Genomic DNA, 17,440 nt, shown 5'->3' with positions numbered 1-17,440 from the left:
TCTAATCAGCATTATGTCAGCATTATGTTCTATAATTTCTGATTTGAACTGATTAGAACATAATTTCTGATTTAATTAGCTTGAAATTTTGGAATTGAAAATTGAGTTTATAAAATGCTCATGATTGTAAATGATAGTTTAGTATGATATCTAACATGCTTGACTTTTACTAGATATCTAACGTGCTTGACTCTTACTAGATATCTAACATGCTTGACAACCTCAAGCATGATATCTAACAATGTTCATTATAGTCAAGCATCATTTACAATCATGAGCATTTTCACCAATGCAAGATGCTGATTTGGATCACACTCAATGACACATGATCGGAATACAAGAAAACCAAAGGGAACAAAATTTATATTCATAAAATGACAAATGATCATTATCCAAATGCACTACTGCTTTAATAGTACATAATAAACATTGTAGTGGTATTATATTTCAATTTTGAGTAAATATGCTTGTAACCTGGATCAGCCATAAGAGAATGACATTCTTTGACTCACAAGTAATAGAAAACTTCAAGTTCCAGATCATAATAACAGAAAATTCTACTCTTAACAACAGTACATGAAGGAAAGTAATGCCATCTGAAAGCAAACAGAAGTCTTTGATCCAGATACAGATTCATTTTTCTTTCAAATATGTACCAGTCATTAGCTATTCTATTTCATAGGATGGATGGTCAAAGTGCCCCCAAAACTCAATAGACTACCTTGACAAGGTTATGTAAAAGCAACAGCTTAATTGTAATGATGTGCAACATGATTTAATACACATACTTTTTCAATGAAGCAGATACATAACCTCTTTAAAATTATTTAAGATCTACTTTAGCTTTTGTTGGCGTTACTGTGCTTTCTCTAGGAATCTAATACACTTACATTTAGTATTAAGGAACCCTACCATGGAAGTAGAATTGCTTGTGAAAGAATATAAAGCTCATGCATCCTCTAATGGAGCTGAAGAATGTTCACTATAGTCAAGCATAACAGTGAGTTGAGTGTGTAAACATGCAACCATACAAAAGATTAAGAACTCACTGTTATGCAACCGTAATGCAAAGGCAGAAAGGTAGAGATATAATATTAGACTTTTACTGATTTGCGTTATTTTTATTTCTACTGGCTATCATTCCTTATTTGTATTATAGAAATGAAACATTACAATGAGTGCAAGGCTGAATGAATGAAATGAAAGTTTTATTTCTACTGGTTATTTCTATACCAAAGAAGGCTGCGACAAATGCTAAAATAGTAAATACCTCAGAAATAGAAGTCGCCGGTAATGGCTGGTGAATCCTCTGTCGTGCGACCAAAAAACACCACCTATTCGCTTCCCTTCGACTTCAACTTCGACTGCCATGCGATCAATCTTAACCCTTAGCCATGATCTTCAACTTTGACTGCTATGTGACGGCTATTTATTGAATTTTGTGGGCATTTTAGGTTTTCGCGGGCTTTCTTTCGCGCAGATTAATCACATTTTTTTTCTGCGTTTAAAACATGAATAAATCGTTGAAAATCGGAAAAAAATCGACTGATTTTTCCGACTTTTTGGGAAATTGATTGCCTGCAGCATCGATTTCCGATTAATTGGGTATAGTTGCGATTTTTTCCCTTTTCCCGATTGTTGCTTCTTTGCTTTTGCCAATATGGTATAATTTTAAAACTCTTTTACTTAGTTCCTCAAACTGCTCTTTGATGACTTGCAGCATTAGGTCCTACTACCGTCCTAGTGTAAGCCAACCACACAGCATTTGTATTTTGAATTCTTGTTAACTGTGTGTTGACGTGTATTTTGTACACCATCATACACAGAATAAAATACCAATAGGCATCTTATCCTCTCTTGAGAAAATAGTCTCTAACTGCTGAAGATACGCATAAAGGATCAGTTAGGTAGACTCCAAGGTTCTTTTAGTAGGGTCTCTACGTGTGGACAAGCTTCCAGCGGTATGATGTGATTTGCTGTTTCCTCCAAGGGGCCTTACGTATTCCGAAAGTTCAAGATTTGCTAAACTAAGGAAACTATTCAAAAAAATAACAAAAGGAGTAGGGTTTGAAAGAGGTCTAATCTAGTCTAACCCTATGAATGACTTAGTATGGACAAGACTTGGCAAGATTCAACCAACTTCAATTTTGCCATAAGATAACAACTCAATTGAAATTAGTGCGATCTTCTAAGGTAATAAAATGATATTCAATGCATCAAAGATCAAGGACACTACCACGAAGGTACATATCCAAGATGCGATAACGTTTGAAGATTAAGGATTCAATGTCTTTTCCAGTCGACCACGCAAGGCGTTCCTACAATCAGCAAGAAGCTAGTGGTTTGGAGTACGAATCCTACCAAATATCAAGTCTCACACTTAGTCTTTCAAATTAACAAACTACTTTGATTGAGCACGATTCAAGTAGACCAAACAACCATGAAGATAACTCAAGAAATTTGCAACAAAACACCATAACTTCAATATTTTATTGATTTCCAAGTCATCATGTACAACAATTGCTTGAATTTCTCTCTTCAAAGCTCAATCTTACTACAAAATGAAATTGCTTCTAACTCTAATCTCTCTTACATCAACTATTAACTCTCACACTATTTCACTATTTCTCTATTACCCAGTGAAATGAAAAATGGGGGTATAAATAGCATCCCCAATTACAATGAAAGGTCCAGATTGAAAGTAAATCAATGGACAAGATCATGACACCTAAACCCTAATTAGGGTTTGTTACAAATGGCCTCCTTTTTACTGAACAATATTAAATACATAGCCAAATATTAAATTTGGCACAAAAACCTAGGAGGCATAAACCAATGAGAAATAAGATGTCATGTCATCTGTAACAACCTTTCATCTAGAATCTTATTCCCTTTCCAATTCTCTTTTTTAGCATATGCAATGAATTTTGTCACGATTCCTTCGATTTCTGCGATTGGAATCTTGGGAAGATTCTTCATACTTTCTTCTAAGTGGATGACCTGATCGAATGCATCTAGAAGAGTTGCGTCCCAAGTAGATTCAAGTTCCTTTGTTCTTTCAATCAGGAGCATGATGGCGAACATCTGATCATACTGCTCATCTATAACATTTGCGTCCTTGCAAAAGATGACCTTGATTCTATCCTCTAGTTCCTGCATATCCACATCTGTCTCGACCTCGATCCTTCTGCCAAGAATGGTACGAAGTACCTCAAATACTCTGTCTTGGATCGGATTGATCACCTCCTCAACTTGGCTACATCTAGTACTGATGTCCTCAAAGAAAACATTCTTCATATGGAGTAAGGTTGACCAATGAAACAAACTGTGAGGTTCTCCATCCAAGATCCTCTCCTGTGCTAAAATCTTCCTTGATGTGTGTCTAATAACTTTCAAGACAGGAATGATAACGTCCTTGGTATGGGCGAATGCAGCTACTGTTATCATCAAATTGTGGATCATCTCAAGAACCTGGATAGCTTGATGAATAAACTTCATCATCCTCATTACAAACTCTATGGCCACTATATGAGATCTATCCATCCAATTACTTGTACGTTGGACCATGTTCCTGAATCTTTCTGCTTCATTGATTGATTGAAGCGGCAATGCTTGTACTGGTGATCTAACTGGATCCTGACGTCCCAAAGGTTCATTGATGTGACTGAAATATGTCCTCCATGCACCGACCTCTCTCTCAAGCTTTCTGTTCTTCTCCATTTCTTCTCTAAGCTTGTCTTTCAATGCCTTAAATGAATCGGTAGCATCATCTAGAGTCTGTTCTGCTGTAGGTGGTCCTAACTCAAAAGTCTGTATATCATATTCTTCTGCTAGGATCTCACCTCCATATTTGTCTGCTGCCGGTGTAGCTATCTGCAATTTCCTGGATCCAGTCTCATCTCGAATCATCTTGGACATCTTGGTAGCCTTTCTCTTCTCTGTTACTTCGTGTGAACGTCCAACAAGGCTCTCTAAATCAATTGCATTGTCTTCGTCCTCTACTACGATCACCTTGGTTAATCTTTCCTTCAACCAATCTGGGATAATTGATCTTGTTTCTTGAACTTGAATCTCTTTATGCACTATTTCTTCTTGTCTGGGAGGAGATGTTATTTCATTGTCTTCTTTGCCTTCATCTAACTCATAGTCTTGGAGAGATCCATCTGGTGAACCATGCTGTGCCTGTCCTTCCTCCTGTCTATCGTTCTGTACCATCGACTCCATGGATTCTTCCACTTGAATTGTTCTTTTCTCAGGTCTAGAAGAAGTACCGGATGATCGATCTCTGTTAGCCTCTTGTTTCTTCTTGGAAGACTCTCTCTTTCCAGGTCTCTCTTTCCTCTTCGAACCTCTTGGATGGAGATTGCCCTCACTGGCACATCAAAGGTTACCTTCACCTGAATTTCTAGGATTAGGATTGCCTTCACTCACACTAGCTCCACCTTCGGCAGGTTTCTCTTCCAAAGTGAAAGACATAGCTATGCCTTGTTCTCTCAACTTCTGATGCTGAATGTCAACCCATCTGCGAGTACAAGACAAGACTGGTGCCATCAAAGTATCTAAATCCACGACCTCGGGCTCATTCCAATCTAACCTTACTGTTTTGCTTTCTCGATCATAGGAAGACTGGATATGTCTGCCACTGTCTTGAGCTTGGTCGGCCACTCTGTAAATCCTGCATTTTCTGATGAAATCCAAAGGCAATCTAGAATGCATTTTTCGTTTCACTTCAAGATCATCTAAGAGATTCATCATAAAATCTTCAATCTGATACTCATGCCTAAACCTTCTACCGACCGTCTCCTCTAAATGTCCATGTGGATCAAAGCTTTCTCTCAAAGCAAAAGATGAAAAAGAATACAAGGCTAACTCCTTCTCTGCATCATCCATGGCTAAAGCATTAGGACATACCTCAACTAAATTACCCAAAATAATGGGTACTGGAACTCCATTCTGATGTCTGTGTCTGAATGCCTTCACATATGCTACCAACTGTCTTGTTACTTCAAGTAACACAATTCTGTCTGTCGGATATCTCGGCAACATGTATGGTGGTAAAGGACATCCATGCACTCTAATATAAGTGAACTTGGGAAACTGAATGAACCAAGCACCGTACCTCTTTATGAATTCCTGGGCATCCTGAGATAATCTGTTGTGAATTCCACCTTGCAACGTCCTTGTAATGTTCATCGTGAAAGTATCATTAACCAACTTATAGTTGCTCCCTGGCGGATGATGCAAGTAGGCATAGGAATCACAAGCTCTGACCTCGCCGGGTCCTCTTCCAATCACTCCTCGGTGAGGTAGTCCTGCGTATTCAACACTCCTGATCAAGGCATAGATGACATATGAACTCATGTGGAAGGACTTAGTAGCCTTGAGTCTCCTCAACTGTACGTCCAAGCAATGGCTAATCATCCTAGCCCAATGTATCGTACCTTTCCCTTTAACAATCACCTGGATGAAGTAAAACATCCACTTCTCAAAATAGAAGGCATGAGAGGCTCCTGTAACTCGGTTGAGCATGGTAATTAAATCTCTGTACTCCTCCTGGAAATCAATCCTGTGCGGTGTGTTCGGGACCTTGCTCAGACGGGGACGGCTTTTGAGTAGCCAGTTCTTATTGATAATGCTTAGACAAGCATCTGGATCATCTTCGTACATTGATCTGACTCCTTCTATGCTCTTGTATATCATGTCCCTGTGCTCTGGAAGATGGAAAGCTTCACTTATAGCTTCCTCTGAAAGGTATGCCAAAGTGTTTCCCTCATTGGACACGATCATTCTGGACTGTGGATCATAGTGACGGGCACACTCGATCATCAATTCATGGCACTGAACAGCTGGAGGAAAGCCTGCCGCCTTAATGATACCACTCTCGATTATTCTCCGGGCAACAGGTGATGGCTTACCAATGTAAGGGACCTCTCGAAACTTCTTCGTGCTAAAGTTCCCCAAGTTTGTATCTCCAATGTTGCTCCACTTCGACACGATCTTGGTCTCCACCTCTTCGGTCTTCTGATCTTCTTTCATGAGAGCTGAGGGACTGGTGGATGCTCCCACCTTCGGGGTCGTCATACCTACACAACATTTCATAATGAGAAGCTAGATTTTGCAATAAATAACATAGATTAGAGGAGAAATTTTAGGAAACTTCATGATAAGTCTTTGAGTTATCATTTCCTAAAATAAAACGATTGAGCTAGGAATTCAAAATTCAAAATTCAAAATATTAAAATATGACGATCAACAAATAAAACAATAAAAATCAAATCGCCATACCTCAATAGAGAGCTAACTCTAGAATGCAAAAGAAAAGGATCGCCTAGGCAAAATTGAGGTACAAATAATCTTCAATGTTATCTCCTTAAAGAAAATCAATTTCGCCACCTTTGTCTTTGACGTGATCTTTCAAGTTCGCCTTTGGCGTGACCCTCAAGTCTTGGCAAATTTGCTCAAATGAAGATCTTCAAATATCGCACCACCTTGGAAGTATTAGCGCCACCTTTGGATGATATTCGCACTTCTTCAAACACACTTCGCACTACCCTTTGTCTTCCTTAATTCGCATGTGGAAAGGTAAAATGATGATATAAAAAAAATGACAATTTCACCCTCCATATATAGCGCTTGCACCTCTCCATTTATTAAGGCCGACTTGGAAAATATAGCAATTTTAAAATGATTTTTTAATTAAATAATAAAGGCCGACATCCATTTCAAAGCGCTCCATTCGATTTTTAATTAATTAATTCATTAATTAATTAAATGCCTTTTATTTTAATTAATAAATTTCGATTTTTTAAATCAAGGCAAAATAATTAATTAATGCAAAACGCCATATTAAATGCCAATTAAATAGAATTTTAAATTTTATCGAACTTTAGCATTAAAATGAATTCAAAGAGGTTAATTTGGCGCCAAAATTTTGAAAATGAAGTGGACGTACCTCATCGCCCTGGTCCCTTGGAGAGGGACAGGAGCGATTCACCATTTTTGTCATGATTCTTGCGTTTTCAACGTTCAACTCCTTCATTTCCACGTTCCAAATCAATCATCTTGTTGGGTTCTTCGAATTAGATTGCCCTGCATGTACGCATGAGTGTCTTTAGATGTATCATCGCCCTTGTCCCTTGGAGAGGGACAGGAGCGATCCTAAGGTTTTCGCTTGAAATTCTCCATTTTGATACAGATTTTTCCTTGTATCATCTTCCAAATGCCATTTAAAACCTTGTGCGTCTTTATCTTAACGTGATTGTCAAAGGATATCATGTGTTTTGGCTAACATCGCCCTTGTCCCTTGGAGAGGGACAGGAGCGATCTCCATGTTTTCACGTTCATCTTGCATCTTTGATCTTCGAACTTCCATTGCTAGGCGAATAACATCATTGCTAGTCCATTCCACGCATGTCCCACTTGCTTTCATGAGGTGTTTGGATGTTATAAGGATCATCGCCCTTGTCCCTTGGAGAGGGACAGGAGCGATCCATGTTTTTTCTCTGTTTTGAGCTCAAGTTGGTAACATTTAACCTTGGTTCATCGTTTATTGCCTTTCAAATAGCGTCCTTTACCTCGTCCATCCTCGCCTTGCCTTGACTTTGAAGGAGTATGAGTGTTTTTAATGAAATCGCTTTGGTCCTTGTCCAAAGGACAGGAGCGATATGAGCTCTTTAGCTTGTTTGGCAACATTCGGACGTTCAAAACCTTTGCATATCACCTTCTAATCATACCACGGACCTTGTATGACCTTGAAAAACTTTGACCTTACGTGATTCTTGCATGAGCTGGCCAATATACCTAATATCGCTCTGGTCCCTTCCTGAGGGACAGGAGCGAACTGGGTCTTAGAGTGCAAATCCCTTTTACTGTGATGACCTTGGTAACTTGTGCTTGATTGAAATGCCCTGAAACGTCCTTGCCACCCTTCGTTTTGACTTGGATTGGTTTTAAACTTGAGGAAAAGGCAACATAATCACTGTATCGCCCTGGTCCCTTGGAGAGGGACAGGAGCGAATTTGTTCTTGTGGTCTTCATTTCACCTTGTCACCTTCAAAACTTATATTCAACGGGTTCGTAATGCGTCCTTCCATTCATTCATGCCTTGGGATCGATTGAAACTTGGCAAGAAAATCATTTATAACAAAAATCGCTCTGGTCCCTTCCTGAGGGACAGGAGCGAACTAGGCATTTTGGGACCCTTGTTGACATTTTAAAATATTCAATTTATATTCAATGAGTTCATTTCACCGTCTTCCTTGCCACCAAACGTGAACTTGACTTGATCTTGGCCTGGATTTTACTCTATGAAGAATATCGCTCTGGTCCCTGGGAGAGGGACGGGAGCTATAACATACTTCGCCCTGGTCCCTTGGAGAGGAATAGGAGCGATTTTAGCATTCTAAGTCATTCTTCTTCATATTTGCACTTCAAATTATATTCATCTGATAAAACATCTCCCTTTGGACCTCTTCAAATCGTCAAGTCGTCGAAATCCCGCAAGGACAAAGCAAAATTTGATTTGTAGCTCTGGTCCTTCACTGAGGGACAGGAGCGATTTTACTCCTGGAGGCATTTCTGTGTTCGTGAAAATCTTCAATTTATATTCAATGGAAAGATCTCGCTTTTCTCTATCACTTCCAACTCGAAATTCATCTTGACTCTGCAGGGACAGTAAGATATTCGAAAACGAGCTCCCGTCCTTCACTGAGGGACAGGAGCGATTTTGCTCCTACAGGCCAAAATAACATGATTTTACAAGTTTAATCAATTCACGAGGCGAAAACAAATCATTCTCAATACCCGGGATCAAAAATCAAAAGAGTCAAAATTTGGTCAAAAATATTCAATTGGACAAAAATTCACATTTCATCCTCAACACTTAAAAAAAATTAAGCTCTGCATTCAAAATTCCAATTGAAAAATAGACCAATCTGGTGAAATCATTGCATTCAAAATTGCATCCTAGAAAAGAAGCTCAAAGCTCTCAAAACTGACTGGATTCTGGCTTGAAAAGACGTTAACGAAAACCCTAAAGCTTAACCCTAAATCCAGACAACTGACTGACTAACAAAATCCTAAAAAACGAAGCGAAAGGCGAGCAAAAAAAAGGGGGTCCCCATTTTCAATGGGGCGATGTGTGAAATGGTCACAACACTGTGGTACCATGGTTTTCCTTTTGAAAATGTGTACAAATATTTTTTTCTCCTTGCTCATAAATAATAGGTGTTATTCATTGAAGGATGGTGAAGGGGTTTCATAAATTGGCAGTTTCAGTCATATTTTTGTATTTTAGAATCGCTGAACTGTTGTGTCTTAGCTATTTTGCACCTCATGATTTCAGCTCTCTGTATATCTGATCTTTAATAAAAACATGTAGTAAGAAAGTATGCCCTATTTCCCCTTGCATTTATACTAGCTTATTTTACATTTATTGATTAAAAGGGCAATGCATTGAACATAATGCATTTATTTGCATATATACAGAGAGAGATGACACTTAAAATTTTCTTACAATGACAATGTTTGTATGCTAGATTCGTGAGTCAATTCGAGCTCTTTTTCCTGATCGTGAGTGCTTCACTCTTGTACGACCATTAAATAATGAGAAGGATCTCCAACGACTTGATCAGATTCCAGTAAGACATATTTCCTGAATCTAGATATCATTGTTTTTTGATGATCTTGTTGCAATTAAATTCTTTGATATTATGAGAGTGATAACATAGCAATAATTATTGCAAAGTATGATTTGTGATAAATTTTTCATCTTCTAGCCAATCTTGGTAGTTAACTATGCCTTTTTACCACAGCTGGACAAACTGCGCCCAGAATTCAGAGCTGGTCTTGATGCATTGACAAAGTTCGTGTTTGAAAGAACAAGGCCAAAGCAGGTTGGGTCAACAATCATGACCGGTCCAATACTTGCAGGGCTCACACAATCGTTCTTGGATGCAATAAATGCAGGGGCTGTGCCAACAATTGCGACATCATGGCAGGTAAATGCAGTGGGTCATCTTTTATTTGTGAACAAATCATTTGTTGTGAGACTACTGATTCTGCAGGACTTTTGAACTTCAAAATTTGGTTATTATAAGACCTTACTGCAGCGCATGGTACATATCATACTATCATCATGATTATTTTAAGAACAGAGTTAAGCTAGTATTTACTGTTTTGTTATGGATTGCATGGTTGTGGTGGCTTTATTTATTTCCGGCATGGTAATTTTCATTATCATAATTCAAATTATGCAATTACCTGAACAAATTTAACAACTTTGGCCTGAAAAATATATAACTAGTATGTTAATAATTGCTCTAGTATGCTTATACATATTTTCTAATTCGCAAAGTTTAATTAGCTTATGGCTGTTGGCCATATAACAAGTGCCTCAAATCATCATCCTTGATACAAGAATCACAATCTAGACTGGATTTTTGAGCTGTTTGCATTGCTTAAATATCTGCAAGATTGAGAGTCAACACAACAGTGTTGCTATATTGTATTTGCCTAGATATTTAGAACTCACAGTTTGTGAGCTGTTGTGTCATTATTCTCTACAAAATACATGCTTATATTAACAATTTAAACACTTTTTGTTATTGATTTAGAGTGTAGAGGAAGGTGAATGTAGGCGAGCTTATGAGTTAGCTATTGAAGCCTATGCTGGGGCCTTTGATCAATCAAAACCACCAGAAGAGGTAATTTATTCTCTACAAAATTTTGTAAATTTAAACATTTTGTTGTGTTCAGGGGTATTTATGTTTATCAGGATCATGACCTTGGATTGTGTTTATAATATTGAAATTGACTCTTTCCAGGGAGCTCTGCTAGAATCATATGAGGGTGCATTGCAAAAGGCTTTAGCTGTGTTTAACAAAAGTGCAGTGGGAGCAGGTGCTGCAAGACAGAAATATGAGAAGATGGTCCAGACTACCTTGAAGAAGCAATTTGAGGTAAAAACCAAAAGAAATGTAAATGTGTTGTTTTTTAAATATGCCTAGCTTACAATATTGAGGGTCATACTTCAAGGAACTTCTATTTGTGTAATTGTTTTGTACACTAGCTTCAATAAACCATTTATTTTATGGCCTCAAGGTATAAGACATATTATAGTTTGATTCCTACGAGTTTTGAAGGATGTAACATGACCGGCATTAAATAATTCAAGTAAACTTGACATCCAATCTCACATCTTACAACTGGCATAAATTGGTCTCCGATGTTTATGTCTTTTCATGGGACTTAGATTAATGGTTGAGAATAAATTATAATTCTAGCCTTTTAGGTAGGTATATCACGTACTACTAGCCTTTCTCAAGAAATGGTGATAGCAATGGTGAGCAGGCAACAATAATTCACAATCAATAAAAGGTGTATGCTTAAAAGAGGAGAAAGAGGGTACATAAAATGGAGTTACGCAAGTTTCCCAATGTCTGCAGGTGTTTGTTTAGCTCCTTAATGTTGAACTATAATGGGTGTTTGTCAGGTCTTTTTTGGCGTACCCAAATTTATTGTCTAGCCCATGCATCTCTTTTCACATTAATTTGGTTGATTTGAATCTGGCAGATACAGATTGTTAGGATTACATTGAGTTACTATTAAAATAAGGAATATCTTTGCAGGAGTTTAAGCGGAATGCATTCAGGGATTCTGAACTGAAATGCACAAGTATTATTCAAATGATGGACAAAAAATTACGTGCTGCTTGCTATGCCCCTGATGCAAAGCTTGATCAAGTTCTAAAGGTAGTCTTACTTTTTGTTGACTATTGTTTGCATTAATGTTGTTTGTTCAAGCTCATGTAATTTTTACCCAGTGATGATGTTTTCAGACAGCTTTTTAAATTTGTTCAGTAATTGCACCCACCTTGACTCTTAGTTAATGCCTTCATGGCACATTAATTTGACATCAGTCTGTGATAATGGAATACCAACCATTATACATGCTTGCTTAACCACAGAAAATATTACCATGCTCTGTTTTCAGGTTCTAAATGACCTTGTGTCAGAGTACGAATCATCAGGTTTTGGCCCACAGAAGTGGTGGAAACTTGCTAACTTTTTAGAGCAAAGGTGAGAACCTAGTTCCTCAGTAAATTCTGTCTATGTTCTAATTATGTTTCCATATGGTAGACTTGAAAACTTTCATCTTATTTAATTTTTAATATTCTGATGAAAATATAGTGTCTTCATGATTTTCCAGTTTAGAAGGGCCTTTATTTGACCTCACTAAGAGACTCAGTGATCAGAGTTCAACTGAAAGGGCTGGTCTCCAGTTGAAGTGCCGTTCACTTGAAGATAAGTTAGCGTTGATTGGAAAGCAGCTGGAGGTTAGCCAAAAGCATGGAAATGATTACTTAAAAAGATACGAGGATGCTATTTCAGATAAAAAAAGGATTTCAGATGAATATGCAACTAGAATAGCTAATATTCAGAGCAGGTATAGCTCATTGGAAGAGAGATACACAAATATATCTGAAGTTCTGGAATCTGCTAGGAAAGAAGGTTCTGACTGGAAGAAAAAGTATGAACAAATTATGTCAAAGCAAAAAATTGAGGAAGAGCAGATTGTTGCAGAAATTGCCTCTTTAAAAAGTAGGTATGGTTCTGCAGAAGCAAGGCTAAGTGCTGCTCGTGAACAAGTTGAATCTGCCAGGGAGGAGGCATCTGAGTGGAAACGGAAACATGAACTTGCTGTTAAGGAAGCTCAAACATCATTGGAGAAAGCTACAGCACTCCAACAACGTTCTAGCAAGCAAGCACAGCAGAGAGAGGATTCCTTGAGGACAGAATTTGCTGCCACTATAGCACAGAAAGTAAGGCATATTAATACTGTTGGAAAAGTTATTAGTAATGCAAAAATTATTAGCACAATCTAATCCAGAAATTTAGCATGTTTGACTAATGCAATATAGGATAGATGCAAATCCATTATATAATATGATCTTTTTAGTGTTTTTAATGTATATGGAATGTTCATTTGGCAAAATGCAATTTTTTGAACCATACATGGTAACTTCTTTTTTTATGTTTTTTAGGAGAATGAAGTAAAAGACTCTTTGGCAAGGCTTGAGAATGCGGAGCATCGCCTAGCTGGGTATAACCTACAATTGAAGGTATATTTAATTTTCTGGCTGTTCCAATTATTCTGCTTCATTTGTGTTTTTAATAATTTATAAGCTGCTGATTTATGCTGCCATTACTGTAGGCTCAAGAGAGTAAATTGAAGTCCCAAGAATCGGAACTTGGTATTTTGAAGGCAGAAATAAAGGATTTACAAGACAAACTAGAGGATGCAAAACAAACAGCTTTGTCGTTTGAGAAGGAAGCCAAGATACTTGAACAAGAGAAATCACATTTACAGCAAAGGTATGCAACTGAGTTTAAAAGGTTTGAGGAGGCAGATGAAAGGTGTAAGGCTGCAGAGAAGGAGGCCAAGAGAGCTGTGGAGGTGGCAGAAAAAGCTCGTGATGAGGCTGCCCAAGCCCAGCAGGTGAAATCAGAAATTCAGAAACTGGCCATGGAAAGATTGACCATAATTGAGAGATCAGAAAGGCATATAGAAACATTAGAGAGGGAAAAGGCTGATTTGGTGCAAGAAGTTGAAAGGATCAAAATAACTGAACAGGATGCGTTATCCAAAGTTGCAACATTAGAGGCAAGAGTTGATGAACGTGAACGGGAGATGGAGGACCTCCTTCAATCAACAAATGAGCAAAGAGCAAGCACAGTCCAAGTCCTTGAAAGTCTTTTGGGTAGTGAAAGGGCAGCTAGAGCAGAGGCTAATGCTAGAGCCGAGGCACTTTCTCTACAACTTCAAACTACTCAAGGAAAATTGGATGCTCTCCAACAAGAATTGACTTCAGTTCGTTTGAATGAAACAGCTCTAGATAATAAGCTTAAGACTACATCTGCTCGCAGTAAAAGAATGAGATCTGAAGACTATGCTGGAGTGGACTCGGTCCAAGATATGGACATTGAAGTGGGAACTGTCAGAGATAGAAAAAGGAGGAATGCAAGTAATGAAAATGGATACAGTCCCGTTACAATGGCACCTGAGGGAGATTCAGTCATCAGGCCAGGAGATGATAACAATTCAAGTGATCAGAGAGAACCACAAGACTATCTCAGATTTACCGTTCAGAAACTTAAACAAGAGCTTACAAAGAGTGGGTTTGGGGCAGAACTCTTACAACTAAGAACTCCAAACAAAAAGGAGATACTTGCATTGTATGAGAAACATGTTTTGAAAAGCTAGGTCTTTGAGTTTTTTTTAACAATTTCATTACTTTATACTCATGTACTATGTGAATTTTTTTGTTCATGTAACTATTACAAGCCCACTCAAAATCGTTTGCTACAGTTCGTTGGGCTATACTTTCATGTAAAGATTCACATTCTCTCCTGTCTGATATTGTTGGTTTTTATAGGGAGCCTTCTATGTGTATTTGGTGAAATAATAGTCAAGAACAAGTTTGTAATGTTGCATCAATTATTTGGTCGGGCTTGATTTTTTTGGAGTGTGGAAAGAAAAAAGTCATTTAAAGTTTTATATATGATTGCAACTAATGATTATAATTTATCTAGTGTTCTTTTTGAATTGAATATTGGTACCTCTGTAATTTAGTTGAGGAATCTTAAGTTCGGTTGCTGACTAAAGAATATTTTTGGTTGTAACTGCGTCTGAGTTTCTTCATCAATACTTTTACATTATCCATCATTAGAATGAGAGAAAAATGGCAAATTGCAAACAAACTCCCAGGAAGGAGTGGGGAGGAAGTGAGATGAAAATGACGGAACATAAAAGACAAAAACTGAAGGTAAAGACCATAAAAGGAAAAGGGTACAAAAGGAGATAACAAATACAAATTACAAAGGGTTAACAAACTAGCTAAGATTATGACAATAAAGATAGAAGAGAGAATGGAGTTAAATTTTCTATAGATAGAGAAAGTATTGAGCTTAAAAATATTAAATTTGACAATTTATACATAACAAAATTAATTGGAAGATCTATAAAGCTAAGTACACTAAACATCAAGAAAAGTATGGTCTAGTAAACGGAGTTGGAGGTAAGGATGATGGGACACATGCAAAATGAAGGGAAGGAAGAAAAGCATATCATTGTAGAAGGATAGGGAAGAAACTGGAAGAGTAATAAGGAGGGAGGAAGAGTGGGAGGAAGAGGGAGGGATCAGGGACATGAGGTTTATTATGTGATTACCTATACAAAGTTGAAGAGAGTTAAATGTCGCATGTTATCATGATTGATGATGATGGAATGGTTACTAATCTTTATGGTTCTTGTCATGACCCTCTAAGACTATCCTTCTTGCCCTCTAGAACTTCTCGCCAAAGGAGACATGATGTTCTAACATATGTGGGCCCTTAGGATCCCATATGGCACCAAACGACACCATATGACCCCTTTTAACATCCTAGTACTCTACATGACCCTTGATGACACCATATGACCCCTTAGGACAATGGTTATCTTGTTTGATTAGGATTTGAGTATCTTTGAAGTTTCTTCGTTTTCTTACCAAGCATCAACACCCATCCTCTTATCTAAATTGACTGGTAAATGAAGTTTCTTATTTTACCTAATGTGATGTCAATCTATCACATCTATATTAACCCTTATCTATCTAGTCTATCATCGAGAATTGTGTTTTAAGCCCCCTTCTTGCCATACTTTGTTGTATTCCTATTTTCCCCAATCATCTAGTTCTCTACCAACTTTCATGTCTCACCAACTTGGTCAATCCACTTGTGATTTAAAAATTATTACCAAATAGAGAATTAGAAAACTCATTTATTTCCCTCTTTGAAGCCACATTTGATTTTTGTTCACAAAACCAACAAAAACAAGGTTCTAGTTGTGTACCATAAAGATGAATATCTAACTAATTGGTGCACACAAGGCAAAGATGTCTAACCAAGACTTTCAACTTAAAGATTCAAAAAACATTCAAAAAATAATTAGAGTTGGGTTGTGGGGTCCCAACAGGCATGCCAAAATGTATGCTATAAATATGGAGAAAATGAAATAAAAGAAATGAACAATGAAATCAACTCCTATTTTGTACTTAAATGTGCCTCCAATTGAGCTATAAGAGGCAGGATGCCCAACTTGAAGTGTCTTCCAAGAGACCTCTCAAAACTTTGTGTTGGACACAAAAGGGTGATTAAGATGTGTAATTGAAGATGGTTTTTTTAACCAACAATATGACTTACATTCCCTACTTCTTGAGAATGGTTTGATTTATACATTGAAAAGATGATTGATCAATGATTGAGATTAATCTAATTTATCAATGGTTGAAGATGATTGAAAGATTTGGAGGAAGGAGAAGTCTCCAAGTGGCATCTTGTGATTGATGCACTTTGAAAGCGAAAAAATCAAGAGGGTTTAGATGGTTGTGATTGGATAATTTGATCAAATGAGAGAATTAAAAGTCCTCATAGATGTGTGCAAAAATGCATGTGGAAGTGTGATGTGACACATAATTCCTCCCACACGCATGTGACAAATCATATGGAAATGTGGAATTTTACAAGTCATATTTTATGAAAGGATGTGATATGTGGAATGTGACTATGATTTTATGAAAGGATGTGATAAGTGAATAATTATATTAATCATATTTTGATTTGTGCAAGTGCATCAATCAACTAATTAATTGATTTCAATTAACTAATGATTTGAGGGGAAAAATGAGGAATTGAATAAATAGTTGTATATATTTAATTTTTGGAGGATAAGAATGTGAGGGGTGAACTTAATTAAAAATAAATGTAAATTTATTTAATTCAAGGTGAACTATAGAAGAAAGTGGATGGGTGAAGTATAGATTAATTAAATAAATGTGTATAATATATTTAATAAATGTTAGAAAGATGATTGGGTAGGTTGATTAAATAACTGGTCTTATTTAATAATTTCTTACGAGGGATAAAATTGAGTGTGGTCAGGTGTGGACAATTTAGGTGTTTGCATTTTGCCCCTCTTTTAGATGGCATCGTGACTATATAAAGCAATGCTGTTTTAAAAAAGAATAACAGATTGCAACGTGGAAGAGATGTGACTAGTGGTAGCACGTCTCGGTCATTGCAAGGATGAGTGATGATGATGAGAGAGGTAGGTATGCTCCTTTGATAAGATAGGTATGTTTCAAGAATACAAGTGCGCTTTCAAAATGGATGAAAGGATTAGAAGATAAAAAATAAAAGGAGATGGAATGATGGATGGATCAAGATAGGGAGGTGGATTATGGGATGGACGAGATGTTGAAACAATTTGGTAATCTTTATTTTATATAACACTTGACGTATGCACACAAGTATATGGACTAGAGTAACCATCTATGAAGTGCATGAGGGAATGAACCAAAAAAAAGGTCACAAGAAAATGTATGTCCTGTGGAACCATGATA

General features: G+C 37.2%; 1 protein-coding gene across 1 annotated transcript in view; it reads left to right on the top strand.

Annotated features, from left to right (window-relative positions):
- Positions 1-14,496, top strand: part of LOC131034220 (uncharacterized) — an 81,343-nt gene extending 66,847 nt beyond the window's left edge. The window contains exons 6-14 of the mRNA XM_057965612.2: positions 9,537-9,638; positions 9,813-9,998; positions 10,614-10,703; positions 10,824-10,958; positions 11,628-11,750; positions 11,992-12,077; positions 12,208-12,820; positions 13,043-13,120; positions 13,213-14,496. Coding sequence (XP_057821595.2) covers positions 9,537-9,638; positions 9,813-9,998; positions 10,614-10,703; positions 10,824-10,958; positions 11,628-11,750; positions 11,992-12,077; positions 12,208-12,820; positions 13,043-13,120; positions 13,213-14,262 — 2,463 coding nt within the window. The 3' untranslated portion in view covers positions 14,263-14,496. The remainder of the gene's footprint in view (positions 1-9,536; positions 9,639-9,812; positions 9,999-10,613; positions 10,704-10,823; positions 10,959-11,627; positions 11,751-11,991; positions 12,078-12,207; positions 12,821-13,042; positions 13,121-13,212) is intronic.
- The last annotated feature ends 2,944 nt before the right edge of the window (positions 14,497-17,440 follow it).

This window comes from Cryptomeria japonica, chromosome 3 (genome assembly GCF_030272615.1).
Source record: "Cryptomeria japonica chromosome 3, Sugi_1.0, whole genome shotgun sequence".
In the NCBI taxonomy this organism is placed as follows: domain Eukaryota; kingdom Viridiplantae; phylum Streptophyta; class Pinopsida; order Cupressales; family Cupressaceae; genus Cryptomeria; species Cryptomeria japonica.
This window is presented reverse-complemented; position numbering and strand designations above follow the sequence as displayed.